The sequence below is a fragment of the Phoca vitulina genome, unplaced genomic scaffold, assembly GCF_004348235.1.
Source record: "Phoca vitulina isolate PV1807 unplaced genomic scaffold, GSC_HSeal_1.0 scaffold73, whole genome shotgun sequence".
Taxonomy (NCBI): Eukaryota; Metazoa; Chordata; class Mammalia; order Carnivora; family Phocidae; genus Phoca; species Phoca vitulina.
Genome location: NW_022589776.1, coordinates 3,008,502 through 3,024,464, shown reverse-complemented (window position 1 = coordinate 3,024,464; position 15,963 = coordinate 3,008,502). Strand labels below are relative to the sequence as shown.

The following is a 15,963-nucleotide window of genomic DNA, read 5'->3' as shown; positions in this document are numbered from 1 at the left end:
CGAGGTGCCCTCCCTCCCTGACAGACTCAGACTCTTCCTTCTGGACCTAATGCTGACCATCACGTCCATGACGCTTGCCCGCAGTGTCAGTCCACACCCCGGTTGACCCTCTCTCCCCGACGTGCTACCTGCTGTCACAGTTTGTGCCCACAGCTGTCCATCCGCACTGCATCCAAGGCCGCTCAAGGGCAGGGCCTGTGCTCTGTCCATGACTGCTTGGCTAGCATCTTGCGTGGAACAGAAAATGGCTCAGAACCTTCAGCAGTTGCTTGTGATGCTTCTATCCTTGCCTCTGCCCTCCTGCCTGGCTCACAGCCCATCCCTTCTGTGACACCTGTTGTTCTCTTTGGTCTGTCCTCACAGGGAGGGACTGCCCCCACAGCTTCAAACCCCCTATGGCTCATAATCTGACTCCCAGGAAAGTGGCCCTCTGAAAAGCAGGTTTGTCCAGACACCCATCCCCGGGGCCTACACTCAGCTACCGGGGTGGGGGTTGCCAGAGCTGGTCCCCTTACAGTGAGGTCTGGCACAGACATTTAGGGCTGGAATGTTCTCCTCAGTCAGATAAATACCCTTTAAAAATGAGCTTCTCTCCTGGTTCCAAACCCCATTGTTCGTCGTCTCCCAAGTGTGAGACCCCAGGCCGACCAAATTCCACTACAATGCACAAACTGTACCTTCGAGTGCACTTAGGTTAAATTCAGAATTCAAGTGCACTCATGTGAGTTCAATAACACAAGGCACATTTTTTTTTTTAGATCGGGTGGTTTATTATTTTTTCTTTCTTGAATAGGAATTTAAGTTACTTTAATAATGATCATGGACTTCACTACAGAAAAACCTTCCAGAGTCACAGGAAAATAAGCCCCAGGGATCCGACTGGCCAAGTGCCCATTCAAACAGTACACCTCCATCTCGGAGCAGCTTCAGGAAACCTAAGGGTCCGACCATGTGGGGGGCCAGGGAAGGGAGGGGGGCTGAGGACTGGAGGGCATGAACAGGAGTCACAGAAGAGTCTTTGGGAGGAATCAATCATCAAAACAGTCAAATTATTTAAAGTTGAAATGAGTGAGAATTTATTCACAACATATGCAGATCTATGCAAGTGAATATGCAGATGGGTGGGAAGGGGGCCCTCGAGAAGAGCAGTAACACAGAAGCTTGGTTTCCAGCATGCTGGACACTGGTCCTAACTTAGCTAGACAGGAATCCATCTCGGTCCCTCATGGTTCTTCCTTTGTTCTTCCTCCTAACACTAGCATTTTTTAAACGGGGAAAGATTTATAGCTTTTTTCTCAAAACCCAGTGGTTATGGGAGATAACAAGCATCAGACTTTAGCCCCTTGGCCATCAAAGCGAACCCTTCCTTGGTGCTTCTTTCTAAGGAAAAGATTTCTAGTAGCAGAGCTTTACATATATATATACCAATTTCCAGAGATTTCCAATTGGTGAAGTGCTAAATGATTTTTTTCCTTCCCCCCCCCAATCCTGTATATTTGTTACTGAAGATAGACGGAAAAACCTTGCAGTCAGGAGTCGTCTTTCTCATATTCTACCATTGGTTGATTTTCGGGACCCCAGTATATAGATGGGCAAAAACGCAGGTAACCAAGGGAAGTAACCTGTATGGTCTGAAGCTTGGTCACGTGCTTTGTCCTGAAGGTTATCCAGCCATCTCAGAAACCAGAGGCCAGGAGCATCCCCCAAACTTCCATGAACCAGTCACCACCACCCACCCTGCCCCAAGCCTACACAGCCCCAACCCCGGGCCGGTCTTGTCTCGTGTGACGACTGCTCCGATAGGCCATCAGAACGTTCTCGAATTTTCTCCTAGTGTCCGCTTCTTTCTGTCCAGGACATGCTCCCCACTGTAGCCATGAGGGCGGATTTTCAACTCCACATAAGGAATGGAGAATTCATGTCCTTTCCACGGCTCCCAGTTCACCCCCTACCAAAAAAAAAGCCAGCATCAAGAAGAGGCAACTTGGGAGGAAGGAGTGGTGGGTTATGGTACAAAGGAATGCTTCTCTGCCAGGAAAACCACTCCCTCTCTGCTTAGGGGAGAGAAAAAGTGAGACCAGCGGTGACCGGGGTCCTTATGATATGGGAAGTAGGGCCGAAGCTAGAAACATGCGCCCTCTGCTGGGCAGCTGAGGTTTGACAGGCTGGTGACTTGGAAGACACCCCCCCACCCACCCCCATCCCCATCCCAGTGGTTGGAAGGATGGGGTGTGAGCCCAGGGCAACAGGGGAGACCACAGAAGCAGCAAAGCTAACACAGGGTCAACCTGGCCAGCAACACACACATTATCCTTGCCTCGCTCTTTTCCTTTCCGAAAAATTAAAGGCAAAAATAAACGTATTAATTGGTCAATCGTGTAAAATCATTTTCAATTTAGACTGTTTAGATACTAGCTCTGGGGTAACGAATAGCCTGCTGAAAACTAAATTTCATTTTATGTCTTTTGACTGGTGAGCGCAATAATATTTAATTCACTTAATAACCTTGCAACCTGCAATAAAGAGCCCAAGTGACCAATTTTATATATTTTAATTTGTGAGGTAAATAATAAACAAGAAGCTAAATGCCTTGCAGACTGTGAAAAGCACATTAACCAGATGAATGTCTTTTATTAGCAAATATGGGGATGGTTTAGGGCATGCTGGCTGCTCATTTCAAATATTTGATCTCTGATCACAGGCTTCCCTGCGTCAGCCCACATGCTGCCACCATGATTCATGGACCCACCCTCCTTGGCCTCCCTGGGGGGAAATTTCTTCTTCCCTTTGAAACATCACATAAGGACTGGGAGTCCCCGCTGCCTGGTCAGGGCCAAAGTAATCAAACTGTACCAGGACTTGAGATGTGCTAATATTTCTGGTACTATCAGTGATGAGGTGAGTTCTGGGTAGCGGTGGCTTCCTGAAGGCTAGAATAGACCCAGGATGGGAAATCAGAAACCCAAGATGGGGAGGAGCTGGTGGAGGGGATGGATTCATGATGAGCAGGAATAAAGATGCCACGTTCAAGGAGCTGTGTGGGAGCAGCCAGGAGATGCCCCACAGCTGGCAAGGAGTCAAGATGATGCCCACAGGTCAGAGAGGTTTGAGAAATCATCGGTAGCAAAGTTTCAGAGCAAGGAAGGGGAGAGGAGCCATCGAGAACTCTCAGCCCTGTGTGTACCTCCTGAAATAGCGCTTAGCATAACACTCTGGGTAGACCCTGAGCGGCTTTGGAGAAAGTGGATCCAAAGGTGGGTCTGATCAAAGGCAGAAAAGACTTTGTTTTCCTGGTGATCAAAGGATTTGAGAGAAATAGCTCTGGTTTCATTGGGAGATCAACTAGAAGGAATTATGAAGTGTCTGTTATGAATGGAATGTTTGCACACCGTCCCCAATGTATATGTTGAAACCCTAACCCCCAGTGTGATAGCAGCTGGGGGTGGGACCTTGGGGAGGTAATTAGGGTTAGTGAGATCATAAGGGTGGGTCCCCCAAGATGGGATTAGTGCTTTTTTAAAGATTTTATTTAATTTGTTTATTAATTAATTAATTTATTTATTTATTCATTGAGAGAGAGGGAGAATGAGCAGGAGGAGGAGCAGAGGGAGAGGGCGAATCTCAAGCAGACTCCGTGCTGAGTGCACAGAGCCCGACACGGGGTTCAATCTCACGACCCCGAGATTATGACCTGAGCTGAAACCAAGAGTCGGACACACAACCACTGAGCCACCCAGGCGCCCCGGGATCAGTACCATTATAAGAAAAGGAAAAGAGACCAGAGCTCTCTCTCTCTCCACTACATGAGGACACAGTGAAAAGGCCGCCATCCACAAGACAGAAAGAGAGCTTCCACCAGGAACTGAATCTGCTGATAACTTGATCCTGGACCTCCTAGCCTCCAGAACTATGAGAAATAAATGTGTGTTGTTCAAGTCAGCCAATCTACGGTATTTCGTTACTAAGACAGTGTCCATATGTGAACCAGTAAACAGAGATGGTGCATAATCCATGTTATCTGTCTCTATCCAGCAGTGGACAGCCTGAGTTCCCACCCACCTAAGCTAAGTAAGTGTGCAGTCCTGGTGGGAATGCAGGCGGGGGGGAATGGGGCTACAGCAGATGGGCAGGGAAGACCTTGACCTCAAGGCCATAGAACCTGGAGAAGAAGCCCTCCTGTCCTGACCAGAGGCATCAGAAGGAGAGGGGTAGCCAAACCAGCTTGGAGAGTGTTCCCTGAAAGCTTTGAGCAGAACGTGGGACAGAAAAGTTCACCCGTCACATACCTCACTGTGTTTGGTCTCCCCGTATCTGCCATTGGGGTTGGCCAAGTGGCAGTTCTTGTACCACCAGCCACCATGATGGGTCAGGGCACAGTTGCTAAGGGCAATATCATTGTCTCTGTCAAAAGTTGTGAACTTCCATCCATTGTGGTAAGTAAGAGCATCCCCTGCGGGAGAGGAAAGATGAGAGGTGAGCATCTAAGTTTTGCCACTGAGATGGTGATTGTGCTCTGGACTCAGCAGGACAATCTTTGGGCATGAAAATGCCAAGGATCCGGCCAGTTACGTCACAGGGAATCACTCGTCTCTCAAAACGGCCAAGATGAGAACATGATACAGATGAACAGATTCTCCTTCCCGGCCTGTCACCCAAACTTCGGGCCTGTCTCTCCAATAGCCTGAAAAGCCTTGACAGCATTCTCACTTTGAGGCCCTGCAGTCATGTGAAGTAACCAAATATCCAAAACCAAACCCATCGGCTCTCCTCACAGTACCTGACCACCCCTCGCACGAGGTAACCCCTTGCCCATCTTCCCTGTCTTTGCTCAACCATCCTCCCAGCCACCCCACCTGGAACCCCGAGACAAACCCGTTGTACCCCTTTATGGAGCCCTTCCTCCTGCAGATCACTCACAGATGCCCTCACCCCAGCCTATGCTCCTCTCTGCACCTGTCTCAACACAACAGCCCTCCCGGCCTTCCCTGAAGCACACGCACCCACTTCCACGTTCTCAGACTCAATGTCCTCCTTCCCAGCACCTGGAGGGAGCTGGTCCTCCTTGCTTGGCTCTGCAGGCCTAGAGCTTGGCTGTAGCCTTCACACAATCTCTGAGCCCACTGTCCCCACAGGCACGCGCTGCTTGTGCAGTGGATGGGTCTGCCCCCGTGCTTCTGCTCCCGGAGTCTCTCTGCCCGCCTCGGTCCAAATCCTAACCGTTCCTCAAAGGCCAGCTGGGCCCCAGTCCTGAGGAAGCACCAGTCTCCTTAATAATCCTCGCACACACACTCCTCGCACACACACTTGAGTTTCCTGAGCCTTCCTGGCACATAGGTACGGTTTGAGCTTCATGACATCCTGTCTGGAAATCCACTCACATCATTTGACCTGTATCTCTCCTATTTCCCCACCGTCCTTGTCATCTTTTTATCAGTTTATTTCTTAATTCAGCTCATAAGAGGCGATAACCCCAAGCTAAATCAAGTCATGTTCCTACAATAACATTTAGTTTTCTTCGGATCTCTGAGCTACCAACTCTCTTCACCCTGGGTACCCTCCTCTGACTCCCTCATGATAGCCTACGAGGTGGGGCGGGCAGCTCTCAGTCCCAGGAGGAAACGGACTCACAAAGGTTAGACTCTGGGAACTTGTCAATGCCCCACTGGCCACAAACAGCAGGGCCGGGGGACTCAAACCTCAGGCCTCAGATTCCAAGTCCAGGGCTCTTCCCTCTGGTGGCTTCCCCCTTTCCACAGGTGAGTTACGCTAACAAGAGCAAGCCAGCTCTGGTTCTACAAGTGTGGTCCCTGGACCAGCAGCAGCAGCAGCTGAGAACTTGTGAGGAATGCACATTCTCGGGCCCCATCCCGGATCTACAGAAGCAGAAACCCCCAAGGTAGTACCCACCTGCAATCTGTGTTTTCACAAGTCCTTGGGATGACAAGCCCCTGAGGTGCAAGCTGAAGTCGGAGAACTGTAGTCTGCAACTTCATTTATTCAGGAAATCTCAGACCCCCCTCCCCCGCCCGCCAGGGCCCAGCACTAGGCTAGGCTCTGGGAATACAGACAGAGGGGGCCCCTGCTCTCAAGGACTTCGCTGGGGGTGGTATGGAAAGAGCTATGGAAAGAGTTAACAACATGGTGTGAAAAGGGAAGGTCCCAGATTGTCCCTCTGACCTGGCAGCTCAAACAATGGGTTCTGCCCCGCCTTACCCAGCAAATGGGGGGGAGGCAGGGCAGCAGGTGGGAGGAGGCAAGGCAGCCACTCCTGCTGAGACAGCCGACGGGCTCCGCCCCCATTCGTTTCCTCCAGTCGAGGAAAGGCATACGGTGGCTCTCACACACATCTCTCCCCTTCGGCTTTCTGGCAGTTAACTACAGTTTAAAATAACACGCCATGGCCCCCTGGTGACCCTTCTAATGAGCACAGCTTACCTAACTTGCAACTAAAGTTCCCAGAGCTGTTTTCTAAGAGTGTGTGCAAAGGCTCTTTCTTTAACGATTTGTCTGTGGTTCTCTAACCTTGGGCGCTGGGATCACGAGAAGTGAAGCAGGTTCTGGGCTAAGTGTGGCAGTTTATTCCACAGATGAATTTTCTCGCTTCCAGAAACTGAAGGCGTGCTGACGTTCAGAGCACAGACAGTGGGTGTACCCATGAATCAAAAAATCACTTTTCTCTGGTTGTCAGGCCCCCAGCCAACTCGGCATTCTGATTTATTAAGCTTATCTCCCTAAGTAAGATAGAGTAGAAAAGCCGGTGGTGGTCAGACCCTCTCTCTTCTCTCAGGGTTGTAGGAGAAAACCCCGGATGAGAAATAAGCACCCCTAACTTCTGGTATAATGGCTTTGGGTGGGCAACTGGCTCTCCTCGGCTGGTGGGTTGGAGGGGTTGGCGGCAGGCCCAGAAAAGCCCAGGGTGGGGCCACTGAGCTGCTCATCTCCTATTTCATCTACCACTACTCCAGCATCACCTCCTGAGGCAGGAAGGCAGGCCCAGGCGGCTGAGCCCCCTCAGACCCGAGGGAGCCATCCACATCATATCCCCCAGGAGTCACAAAGGACCATGTGTCTGGACCGTGAACCCTGGGACCAGAACGGGCCAATGGAAGAGTGATGTGTGCCATTTGGGGCTTTCCCTCTTGTCCATGGACCCAACAATTTTTTTCCCCTTCCTTTTAAGCACCAGTATTTAAAAATCCATTTCAAAGCGAGGAAGGCACTTTTGCGTAGAGCAGTCTGTGCTGTGGATATTTGGCCTCCCTGGCCCCAGCCCACCAAACGCTGGTGGAGTTCCTCAGTTGCGCTTCCAAGTGTCCCCAGGGTGTGGATCTGGCCCTGGTTGGGCGTCACTGAGTCTCCTGGAGGTGGGCCTTGAAACCAGCTGTAAATGGTCGGTTAGCCCATAGAAGCCACTCTGCACCACTCCAAACAGCTGTTTATGTTTTCATGATAACTTCTCAAGAGATGAATAGCGTCTTGAAGGTAGAGCTCATTTGATGTCCTCCCTGCCCCACTCCAAGATTCAGAATCAGAAACTAAATTTACCCAGCACTGCCTTGCTGGGGTTTCTTCGTGAGGAACCAGAAGCTTCCTAAATTGCAAAACCCTCCTGGGGACCAATCAGCATATATAAGGAAAGCTAAAACGCCATGAAGCCCACCATGCAATGTCAGAGTTTCCCAGTAGGAACGCCGGCACATACGGGGAGACCAGATCACTGGCTAGATGTGGTGTGATCTGAAGGTCTCCCGAGGCTTCCTATGAAAAAACACATGCTCCACTGACCAGCACTGCGGGCCTGAACAAACTCAGAATGGGAATTATCCCCTAATCACGGTTAAAATGCAAATAGAGTCCCTGGGAGGAGAATCCCATTAATTAGTGAATACATTGACTTCTTTTCACTCATTTTCCCATTAGCATCAGTTCATTTCCCGGTTATTTTAAGACAGGCCTCGGAACAAGTACATGCGCACAAGAGAAGAGAGGAGGATGGGTGGCCCTAGCGGGTCCCCCACCAGCAGGCCGGGAGGTCACTGGGCTTCAGGGAGAGAGGCAGGACATTGTCTCTTGTCCGCATGTCACCAAGCTCACGCCTTCACTGACCCCGATGCAAGCTACCTGGGTCTCAGGGACTATCCTTTACGATATAGAACATCTGTAAGACTGCACAGAAAGCTCTTGCTAGCAACATCATGTGTGAAACTCACCTACCCTGCCGGGCTCCATGCTAAGCACTGTGAAACGAGCAAATGCAAAATTCATGTAATTTTTTTTAAACAATTAAAAGACCTACAAGAAACTGCCTTAGCAGTTGGCCACTTCGGATCATGGCCCCAGACACTAAGAGGCATCTGTTCATAGTCCTCTGCCATTAGGGGGTCCTAGAGTGGCCTCAGGCTTCATGACCCCACCCCACTTTCCTTGCCTCTGCTCAGTCCTTGCTCACCGTGGACTCCCCAGGCCTGGGGACCCCTTCCTTGTTTCCCATCTGAGGCTCACCCTTGCAGACCCAGCTCCAGCCCACTGCCCTGCAGGGAGCTTCCTTCAACAGCCTCGGGCCTCAATGTCGCCACCTTCTCACACCCTATAGCTCTTCATTCTCCTCACCCCTTATGTGGCTCTTTACAAAAGTCACTCTCTATTATGACTTATCTGCTTACATGGCAGACAAGGGGAGAGACCACGGCCCATACAGTCAGCGGATCTGGCTGGTAACACATTCCTGCATAGTTACCCCCAAGTCAAAAACACGCAGAATCAAACAACACACTTACTTGTTAGGGTTTAAAAACTATAAATCCAGGCGTAAGATATGATATTAAAACAGTAACTACCCCGTCCGTCTGAAACAGAATATCCAATGGTATAATCCCAGTGTTTCAGTCACGTTGCTTGGTTTTGTTCTCTTCCTTCACAACTGAACACACCGTCAGCCGGCTTGAGTGCACTGAGCCGCTAATCGAGGTTAGATATTCTCTGCTTTCAGCTGAACGGCTCATCTCTGGGTCCTCACACTCTGCACAGAGTTAATGAGACCTACACTGCTTGTTGTTTGAATCAGAATTTTCATTTTTCCCTTTACTTATGGCAAAGCGCTGCGAAATATTTAAATAATCACACACACACACACACACACACACACACACACACTCCTGGGCAAGGCCTGCAGCCACGTGGCTGGAGCCCAGCGACAGGTGGGCAGGCACCATGAATCACTCCGGATGCAGGCTCCTTGGCTGATGCACAGCAGCCGGAACCAGGGAAGCATAAGAAGAGCGTTTTTACGGGTGGGGGGTGGGGATCAACGCATAACGTACAAAAGTTCCAACTTTAAGATTGTCAAGGACTGCTTTCACACTTCTGGTGAGCCCCCGCCCCCTGCAGGGAGCAGGGCCTGGACCATCAGTGAGGACAGTTCCCCTCCACGGAGCAACATGCCATCCCCCGCTCCCCTCGCGCCCCAGTCCGCGGCACGCGGCAGTCCGATCCGCAGACCCCAGCCGGGAGGAAATGTGTTCTCGTTCTCCTACCTGCTGTGCCTCTGTATTTCCCAACCGTGAGCCTGTACCGCTCCTTGCTGGAGGCCACCTGGAAGGAATCATACACGGCATAGGCAGATTCGTTCGCAGTCTGCAGGTCCACTCTCACCTCGTAGCGGGTAGGGGAGCCAGTAGTGAGATTGTGTAGCTTGTCAAGTCCTGAAAATAAGGAAGGGAATTCCAATAACCGGTTGACTGGCGTGTGTAGGCACACGCCACTAGCATCTGCGATTTCCAGCACCGAAAGTCACCGTGGCCTTTACCTCCTCTGCTAATGGGGGCTCTCCTCACACTGTCTCTGTTGGGGGGGGGGTGCCCGTTTTCTCATCCTATTATTTCTTTGGCACGGCCGTGTTTATGAGTGTGGAAACCGTGTCCTCTGGGAAGGGGCCATGGAGGGCAATGGGGCAGTGAACCTGCCCTCGACTCCTTCTGTCCAAAGCGGAAGCCCCTCCCCCTCTCACCCCCGTATCTCGCCAAGGAGAAGAGGACATCAACCACCACTCCGAGGTCTCTGAAGGAATTCTGCGCCACGCGCAGACCACAACCATCATCCACTCTATCAGACAATGAGACTCCAGATTATGCTTTTTTAATTCTTCGTTTCCCTGTGGATGCTTTTGGCTATTTCACTCTTCATGAATATCTGCTCCCGATTAGAACAGAAGGAAAAGGGAAAACACCATCCCCATGATGGCTGGCATTACTAGAAGAGCTGCAAAGGGATTCCGGACATGACCTCCTAGGAAGAGCCCTGAACCCCAATGGGTCAACTACTTTTCTAAGACGTGCCAGCTCCAGGTGGATCCTGTGGGGCTCACATACAGCATGAAGACCCCCTGTGACGGGCCCACCCTGTCACAAGCCCAGCACATGGCCCCCATGAGAACCTTCCCAGCAACATGGCCCCACCAACACCCTGGTGGGCTGGCTCCTCAGAGTGTCCTGTCCCTGCCACTGGGACGTCTTCCTGAATGTGGGGAGCCTTCTCAAGCTGCCCAGGCAGCCTCTGAGGATGAAATAGCCCCTCTCCCACAGCCCTCCTGGAATCTCAGAGATCATACCAAGCCAGAACTCCTTCATGGGATCCCCAAAGCCTTCCACGTAGGTCCGCCAGCGCTTGAAGAAGTCCAGCTGTCCAGTGTTGCGTCTCTGGAAGACCTGCAAAGGAGATGGACCTTTCACTCTGACACACTTGAACAGACATGACTGAGTGAAAGAGCACAGTAGCCTGGACTGGGGGCTGCCCTGAGGTTAGACAGAAGCAGAGAGAAGGTCAAAATGACCGATGTGGTGACAGACTGAAAGTGGGACTGAAAGAGAGGGTGAGGTCGGGAGCGATTCTTGTGATTTGGGTTTGCGGCGCTGGACAGCTATTCACTCGGCTCTTCACTGAGACGGGGGCTCTGAGAGAAGACAGGGGCTGCCAGTGTGAGCTCACCTGGGACAAGGGAAGTGCGAGTCACTCCTGAGGTCCCCTGGCCAATGAAGATGCCATAGCAGCAGCTGAGCATAAGGGCTAGGGTTCTGAAGAGAGATCTGGGCCAGACTTGCAAAGGTAAGGGTGTGTCTGAGACGATGCTCAGTGTTCGCCCATTTTAGTCTCTTGTCCCCAGGAACACAGGCAGGAATGCTGCTTTTTCGGGCTCCCTGGCAGTTAAGCTGGAACCAAAGGGCTGTAAGTGGGAGTGCAGGAGGGCCGGGGGGCTCTCTCTCTCCATGCTTTGTCTTCCACTGCCCTGTGCCTCGGGGCCTCAGTGAAGGCCACGTGTCCACAGGGCACAGCCACAAGTTGGAATCAGCCCAAATCCCTGAGTCACCACTGATGATGGCTACCCACAGAAGCTTTGCACACATGAGAAGAGACTGTTCATGTCTTCAGTCATTTTGGGGTTTGGTGTTGGCGTGTTACCACCGCGTAGCCCACTCCATCCTAAGGAATGTAGAAAGCCACTGGGACACAGAGAGTAAAGCAAAGCCACTGGAGAGGATGAGACCACCTGGGAAGAGAGTGGGAACTAAAAAGAGAAAATGGCCTAGAATCAAGACTCAGGGACCTGCACTATACAACAGCCAGGCGCAGAAGGATGTGCTCATGAAGGAGAAGGAGGAGGACCTGGGCATGTAGGAGGACAACCAGGAAAAGACCATAAAGAGAAAGGTGTGGCCAATAGCGTCAAAGACAGGTCAGCATCAAGGAACACAAGGCGTAAGGAATGTGTCCATAGAATTTAGTGACACGGAAGTCACGAGTGACTCCAGCAAAGGCTGCGTTGGAGAGAGACGGGGGCAGAAGCCAACATGGAATGGCCTGAAGAGTGAGTGAGAAGTGAGAAAACAGACACAGACTTGGGTACCACTATTTCATGAAAGTATGCGCTGCTTCCTTTTCAAAAGCTCCTCTATTTGGGGAAGGAAGGCAGTGCCAGTCAGAGTAAATTGGATTCTTTCACATGAAGTAAACCTGAAGAGCACCTACAAGCTAAACACACCTGTGTATGCTACTGGAATGGATAGTAATGGCTGTCATTCCCCGTGACCTTGAAAGCCACACTAAACACCGTCCTGGCTAATCACAGAAATGACTCTGGGATTCTGGAAGGCTGGGATGGCATCTTTGTCTCTACTTTCCTTGGTACTCGTTCAATGCAGAAGGCCCACCACAAAACCCCATCTCCCTCCTTTCTACCATGCTTCACAGCAGGTGCTTTGAAGTAAAACACGTTATCTCAAATTTGGTAAGGTAAACCTCCCAATATTTGTGCGTTCTTTCTATTTTTTCTGGGAAGAGACAGGGAGGGAGGGGAGAACAGGTTGCCTGCAACAATGCTGAGAGCCTCACATGGGAACTCACATGTCACTCCTTTTGAAGCACCAACCCACCTTTGCTGGCCCAGGAAGCCCTGGACTGGGGCATCGATCTACGGCGGGTGGGGAGAGCCCGGGGCTCTAAGGCTGACCGGGGCCACTTGCCTGGCCAGTGGCTGGTGAGCCAGTCATCTCTGTTACTGAGCCTCTGTCAGCTGCGTGACACATGGGGTTAGAAGCAGGAAGGAAGCGTCCATCTCAGAGGTGCTAGGAGAACTCAAGGAGAGGGTAAGTGTAAAAATGTTCTCCAAAGCTACTGAGCTGCCAAGCAGAACTGAGAGAATGATCGGGCAAATCATTCCATACTGCATTAACACTGTGGTTTCTTTCCCCTTTGTCCTTCATTTCAGAGACTCTCACTCCTCTCTTGGCTTCCTTCATTTCTTTGTTGGCTTATCCACTCATGTAACCACTGTTAACTGAGCAGCATGTTCAGTGCCGGCTGCAGGGCAAGGACTTATGATGCCATTTTACAGACGGGAAAGTTCAAGTAATCGCTTGATTAGCCAGATTAAATCATAGTCCGCTGATTATCTAGTGGCGGATGCAAGGATAAAACACAGATCTCTTCACCTTTTCATCAGAAAGTTTGAAAATACCAGTTTCACTGAGTTTATTTTCCAAAACCCATTTCTTTAGATTCTAGGGTTAACTGTTCATTTCCTAGCATGCTGCCCATTCCGGTCCCTTCCCCAGGACTCTTCCTGTGCCGTGGACAGTGGGATCCCAGGGCAGACGCCGTACCAGTGTTCCTCGTACATCAAGTCCAATTACATTCGCACTAACATAATTAGTTACAGTACAAGGTCAGCCTCAAATCTGATCCTGTCCTCCTGGGACAGGCGCATTACAAAGGCATTCTCCAATCAATGAACAGAGTGCCCAAGCATGGTAGGGGTTTGTCCACCTGATTTTTTTTTTAAAGATTTATTTATTTATTTTGGAGAGAGCGCACAAGCAGGGTGAGGGGCAGAGGGAGAGGGAGAAGCAGACTCCCCGCTGAACACAGAGCCTGACATGAGGCTCGATCCCAGGACCCCCAGATCATGACCTGAGCTGAAACCAAGAGTCGGAAGCTTAACCGAATGAGCCACCCAGGTGCCCCTCCCAGATTTTTTTTTAAATGCTTCAGCTCAGCCAGGAAAACTCTGAACAATGGTTCTGATGCTCTCTGCATCACTACTGAGACCCAGCTCCACACTTACTAGCTGTGTCCTTGGGCAAGTTAGTTAACCTTGACAAGCCTTGCTTTTCTAAACTATGAGATCAAGAGGTTAATAGCCCATTTGTCATGCTCTTAAATCCAGGCTTTAGCAAGATCATTAATCATGATAAATCATAAAAGTGTGAAGGCCAGAGACTGGCACATTCACATATAATAAGTTATTATTATATCTCAATAAATGTTAGTTTGCACTTTATTATGTCAGATTCCAAATGAACTGACCCACTGTGACCATCTGTATCTCTCGATCAGGGAGCCTGATTTGACTACCTCGGAATCTAGCCCATTCCCATTCTATGGTGTGAAAACACCTTATAATGAATTGTTTGGGGTAACAGAAGCCCCTTAGCAGGTCCGTCTCAAGGAGGGCAGAGTTCTACACTCCAGAGCTGTCACTGCACTCTAGAACTTACTCAGTGGTCTGATTCCCTGGGGAGAAAAAAATGAAAATGTCATTTAAATGTCTGTGGAAAGAACTTCTAATGCAGTCCTTAAGGCTTGCAAGACGGAAAACAAAGATGGAAATGCTTGAGGCACGGAAGTGTTCCCGTCTGGTCCTCAATCCAGCCTGCCTCCTGTGAGACCAATTTCCTCAGGGTAGGGTTTTCCTGGCCTCTTAATCACATTGGGCTCCTGCCACCCCATGGAGAAAAATTTCCTTAAAAGGATTTTGGAAGCTCCATTTAAAAGAGCAATGTACTGGGGCACCTGGGTGACTCAGTCAAGTGTCTGACTCTTGGTTTCAGCTCAGGTCATGATCTCAGGGTTGTGAGACTGAGCCCCTCTCATGGGACTCCGTGCTCAGTGGGGTGTCTGCTTAAGATTCTCCCCCTCTGCCCCTCCCCCACTCATGTGCGCGCGCTCTCTCTCTCTCTCTCTCTCTTTAAATAAATAAAATCTTTTTAGAAAATAAAAGAGTAGTGTACTAAGGTCATCTCTCAGTGACAAAGATTCTCGAGCCCAAAACCATGGAAACTGTCAGTAAAAGATCTGGTGTAGAAGTTTTCAGGACTCAGGTGTTTTGGGGACTGTGGCAGCTTTGAGGAGACCCCTATAGAATCTCAGTTCCTGTATTACCTTCAGGAGTTTGGGTCAGAAAACAAGACTTGGGAGGGGGTGAGGGGCTGGTGTTGGTTAGAATGCAGAGTGATTCGATTATTTCTGGAACTGACCTCGGCATCCTGGTAAGTAAGGGTCATTTGCATGAGCAGACTGTAGAAGGCAAGCTCCTTGAGGGCAGGGATTTGGGTCTGTTTGGTTCACGGCTGGTTCTTGAGTATATAAAACAGTGCTTGACACATAGTAGGCACTCAATAAATACTTGTGGAAAAAATCGGGGGTATTCCCAGGCAGACAGACTGGCAGGTATCTTTCTAGAGGTTGCCCTGGACAAATGTCTCCTTCCCCAGGGAAGGCTGGTTTTCAAAAAGGCCACAGGAAACAACACAAACATTCTGCCAGTGGTCAATTATGGGCACAAGGCAGGAAACTGGCTTCGAGCCTGCAGAGACTGAACGCTTACAACGGTGCTGATGAAAAGCAGCAGGTATAGCCCTGTGGGTCTGCTCAGGTGCAAGACCCTCCCACGTTCCATTCTGTTTGGTTATTTGTATAAATCAATCAGGAATTTCCCTCCACCCATCCAATCCGGTTACTGCCTTTCAGCCACCAGATGCAGCTGTGTGGATAATAAGTTTTCTTCACTGCTGCTTCTCTGATGGGATCATTTTATCCGCGGCTGCTCAAGTGTCTTTGCTTTCGCAGACCCCTGAGCGAACGTGTAAATGAATGTAGTTTGAGCACTAGGGGCTCATGATTTCTCCTCGCGACAGTGAGCTGCGGATGCACAGCAGTAAGGTCTCACGCTGGTTTGAGGTGGTGAGAGCCTCTATCTGTTCAGGCGTGGGAAGGAAGGGCGGGGGGGCGGGGGCATCAGATGGCAACCCTCAGAGGCAGCTCATCATGTAACTGGATCAGGCCACAGCAATCAAAGCAGGTGCCACAGGCTGTAAGCAGACAATGGCCCAAGGGAATAAAACCTCCACACGGAAGCAGGGCCATCGGCACATTGCCAAGTTTCCCTCTTTCAGGCTTCAGCCCTTCAAACCAAAGTTTTGCTTCTGATCCTCAGAGCAGGATGAAGAACCTGGACAAAGGACTTCAGCTCAGAGGCCCGAGGCCCAAAGACGTCATGTGTTTCCATCTTGGATGGCCAGAGAAGACCCACAGGGAAAACCAATGATCTGGGAGGCGGGGGTCCTGAAATCTGGTCCCACCTTTTGTCATTAACTCTTGTAACGTGCCAAGGCACTTCTCCCTCGTGGGCCT

The 15,963-nt window shown here is 50.4% G+C and overlaps 1 protein-coding gene across 1 annotated transcript in view; it reads right to left on the bottom strand.

Annotated features, from left to right (window-relative positions):
• Positions 1–772: 772 nt before the first annotated feature.
• TNN (tenascin N) overlaps positions 773–15,963 on the bottom strand; it is a 54,518-nt gene continuing 39,327 nt past the window's right edge. The window contains exons 16-19 of the mRNA XM_032393448.1: positions 10,607–10,703; positions 9,534–9,701; positions 4,287–4,450; positions 773–1,948 (exon numbers count right to left, since the gene is read on the bottom strand). Coding sequence (XP_032249339.1) covers positions 1,808–1,948; positions 4,287–4,450; positions 9,534–9,701; positions 10,607–10,703 — 570 coding nt within the window. The 3' untranslated portion in view covers positions 773–1,807. The remainder of the gene's footprint in view (positions 1,949–4,286; positions 4,451–9,533; positions 9,702–10,606; positions 10,704–15,963) is intronic.